Below are 3,824 nucleotides of genomic sequence, written 5' to 3'. Positions count from 1 at the left end.
AATAATTAAATTAAATTAAAAATATCGGTGCAAACTATTTTGGCTATTATCATTAAAAGTAACAGATATGTTCTTTTCAATAAATACAAAATCTATTTTCCCTCTTAATATATAACATACATGAAACCAAAAAGTAAACTGGATAAGAAGATCACGGTGAAATTTACAAACTTTTTTAGTGCTTCCCCAAGGTGCAAGAAGGCTTGTTTGAATTGCCGTCGAAGAAAGTAAGTGTTTTTCGTACTTTTTGTTCAATTATGTGATTTTTCTAACCTAATTCAAGAAAGAAATGCGATGGAAATATCCCTGTCTGTGGTACCTGTAAGGCCAAGAAATACAATTATTGCTGGCAAGATAGTGCTAGTTCAAATGATGATCCAAGTATTTCAATACAGCATAATAATGGTGAAAATTCAGATTTTCGTAAAAAGGATAGTTTGAGTGAAAAATTCAATGAATTGGGAAATTGGCCACAAATCTTACATGTGGTTAATTGCGATTCACGAGAGTTTTGATTTACTGGATGATGGTAACAGGAATTTTGATATAATATTGAGTCCGGAAGAGCAACAGGTAGAAGATCTTAATGAAGATGTAAATAATAACTCTTCAGGAAAAGAATTGATGCACAAATCAATGCTTAATGAAGAATGGATCAATGAACTAATAATGCCCCCATATTTTTACTCGGGATTAAATCTTAGTTTGGACAACCAAGGTTTACATTTTTTAGAGTTTTTTGAAATGAAAGTATCTAAACTTATAACTGTTGGACCACAGTCATCGAACTACTTATTGAAGACATTTATTCCTCTAGCAGTAAGTAGCGAACCCATTCAATATGCATTGGCTTCTTGGGGTGGAATGTTTGTAGATGGAAAGCGAAATATTCATAATTACCAAGTCTATATGGTTAAGGCTTCCAAACTTCTTTTAATGAACTATGACATGTCAACTGCATTGAGCAAGAACGATTTCTTTGTTGTTTTAGGTTTTTTTTTAATTGCAATGTCAATCGAAATATGTTCTGGAGACGTATCTAGATGGAAAAGTTTTCTTGAGCAATGTAAGAATTTGATAATACGACAAGGTGGTATTATCAAAATATTGCATGACTTTCAGTTCAGTAATGATATTAAGTGGATGATATCAAACCTACAATTCCATGATATTTTGTCCTCAGATACATATTTACATGGCAGCATATTGATGGATGAATACAAAACTGTATTTAGGACTGGTAAATTACTTGAAACAGATAACTACGGAATAGATCCATTCCAGGGTTGTAACCAACCCATTTATTTACTACTTGGAGATATTGCGAGTGAAAATATTATAATTAAACAAAAGAACAAGCAATTACAAGCAGATTTATACAAGCTACGAGATGACAAATCAAATAAACCAACTTCGTTTGAATCTTGTAATAGTTTCAACTCGAAGTTACGGATAACTTATTACGAATATGTAAATTCCAGAGTAAAATATTTGAGAGAACAGGTAGAAAAATGCCAGCCCCATGATTTACGACTATCTCAGGATTTATCTCAGAACGAGTTAGATGCACACCTCGACTTGTTTGAATTAATCAAATATTCATGTGAGCTATTGCTTCTTCAAATGGAAATGGTACCTCCTTCTTCGTATAAAGTGCAAACTATATTGATGTATTCATTGGTTAAAATAGACCGCATAGTTGACACTCGTATGATTCCGTGTCTCGGCTTTCCTTTACTTATGTGTGGAATGGTTGCTTATAAAGAAGAAGACCAAGAATATATGAGAAAGCAAATAGAAAAGCTAATGAAAACATATTGCGTAGGAAATATGGAAAAGATATATTGCATAATTAAGGAAGCTTGGAAAAAGAATACAGATGGAAATTTTTGCTTTGATTGGGCAGAGATTGCGACCGAGAAAGGATGGCTGCTATTTTCGTGCTAATATCTTTGTTTCTGATTCTATTTATCAATGTCTAATATAAGCATTACTTGTAGGTTACCTATATTTTAGTAGATTAGATACAACTGGAATGCGATATGCAGATAAGGATTCCGACTTTGAGAAAGTTAAAAAAAGGCTGCGGAATTTCCTAAACCAGACACATCGTCCTATCAGTACCTTATACATTAAGAGAGGTATCACTTATAACAGACGGAGACCTTTTGTATTAAAGGCACACATCCGCATCAACAAACTCTGAATTCATTAGATCTTTGAAATATTACGATGCTTAAGGAAATAATCAGCAAACTTATCTTTACGTTAATTGACTATCATTTGCGTACTTCAATAGGAATACTTCTCTTATTTGGCACTTACTTCTTAGTGATTCGGCCTTTTTTTGTTTCTCCTTTAAGAAATATTCCAGGGCCATATTGGAATCGAGTTAGTGCATTTTCATCTTTAAATGCCCAAAGAACAAACAAGTGGATTGAAACAGTTTACAACTTACATTTGAAATATGGTAAAGTTGTCGTCCTTTCCCCTTATGAAATATCTGTAAACGGGTCTCCTCAATATATTAAAGACATATATGTGAATAATTTCTGCAAGGGTAATTTCTATAATAATTTTCGCAATCACGGCCATGACAACCCATTTTCGGAGCTGAAAAATGATACTCATTTGAAATATAAGAGAGTATTAATGAATGTATACAATAAGACATCTATTCTTTCTCCACAAAACCCAACGAGAAGTCATTTGGTTGAAGCTGTTTCAAAAGTAATTCGAAGACTTCGCAAAGAACAGGAACTGAGCGAAAATGGGGATATTGATGTTTATTCACTTTTCTCTTGTCTTGCAATGGATGTCATTCTGGCATTCGAGTTAGGAAAAGAAAGTGGCACAAATTTATTGGAAAATCCTGAATCTGAAGAAGTTGTTCATTGGTACAGAAAGAAAGATAGTATGGGGTTTTGGACTACATTGATGCCTCGATTTTGGAATTTAGTTGCAACAAAGGATATCAAACAGGCTGTTAATAATATTGAACAGTGGCACATGAATTTGTATTCTAAAGCAGAAAGAAATATTGATAAAGAAAAACAACCTCAGTGTCCTAGCTTAAAAGTTTTGAAACTGAATGGATTTCATAATAAAAATGCTTACAGTTTTATCACCGATAACATATTTGCCGGTCATAGAACAACAGCTATACAACTAACATATTTATGTTATGAGTTATCAAGACCAACAAATTTAAAATGGCAAAATGCCTTTAAGAAAGAATTAGTCGAAAGCTTTGGCATGCCATCAAATACTGAAAGTATTTTACAAGATTTCGAAATAGTAGACAAATTACCTGTCTTGAATGCTCTCCTACAAGAGAACTTGCGAGTACACTCATCAATTCCAGGTGCACAGCCAAGAGTTGTTGATCGTAAATATAAAATAGAAGTGCAAAGGGGAGATAAGACCAATGAGGTATTAATTCCTAAAGGAACAACCATTTCCTGTCTTCCATATGCAATGCACAGACAGGAAGAGATATTTGAATCACCGCACAGTTTCAATCCTGAGAGGTGGCTACAATATGAAGGCGAAAATGCTGCTGATTTCAAAGAACGTATTAGTAAACAGCAAAGATTTATGATGCCATTTGGTAAGGGTATTCGCCTGTGCTTGGGAATGAACCTAGCTTTATTAGAAATTAAGTTTACACTTGCTAATTTGTATTGGCATGCCCAATCACAAATATCTGACACATGGTGCAAAATAGAAGACAAAACACCGAACGGGTGTCCTATCAGACTAGGAAAGGGAAATCAACATATGAACCAAACAGATGAAGAAAAAATGGTAATGATGGATTCATA

The 3,824-nt window shown here is 33.6% G+C and overlaps 2 protein-coding genes across 2 annotated transcripts; both read left to right on the top strand.

Annotated features, from left to right (window-relative positions):
• Nucleotides 1-453: 453 nt before the first annotated feature.
• AC631_05892 (fungal specific transcription factor domain-containing protein) lies at nucleotides 454-1,947 on the top strand (the record flags this gene model as incomplete). The annotated part of the gene is made up of 1 exon (XM_015614721.1): nucleotides 454-1,947. The coding sequence occupies one exon, from the start codon at nucleotides 454-456 to the stop codon at nucleotides 1,945-1,947; it is 1,494 nt and encodes a 497-aa protein (XP_015464452.1).
• Nucleotides 1,948-2,232: 285 nt separating this feature from the next.
• Nucleotides 2,233-3,807, top strand: AC631_05891 (uncharacterized protein; the record flags this gene model as incomplete). The annotated part of the gene is made up of 1 exon (XM_015614720.1): nucleotides 2,233-3,807. A coding segment is annotated over one exon (1,575 nt), but the record flags the coding sequence as incomplete, so codon positions are not given.
• Between the last annotated feature and the right edge of the window lie 17 nt (nucleotides 3,808-3,824).

This window comes from Debaryomyces fabryi, assembly GCF_001447935.2.
Source record: "Debaryomyces fabryi strain CBS 789 chromosome Unknown contig00322, whole genome shotgun sequence".
In the NCBI taxonomy this organism is placed as follows: domain Eukaryota; kingdom Fungi; phylum Ascomycota; class Pichiomycetes; order Serinales; family Debaryomycetaceae; genus Debaryomyces; species Debaryomyces fabryi.
Note: the sequence above shows the minus strand (reverse complement) of the source record. Positions and strands in the feature narration are given on the sequence as shown.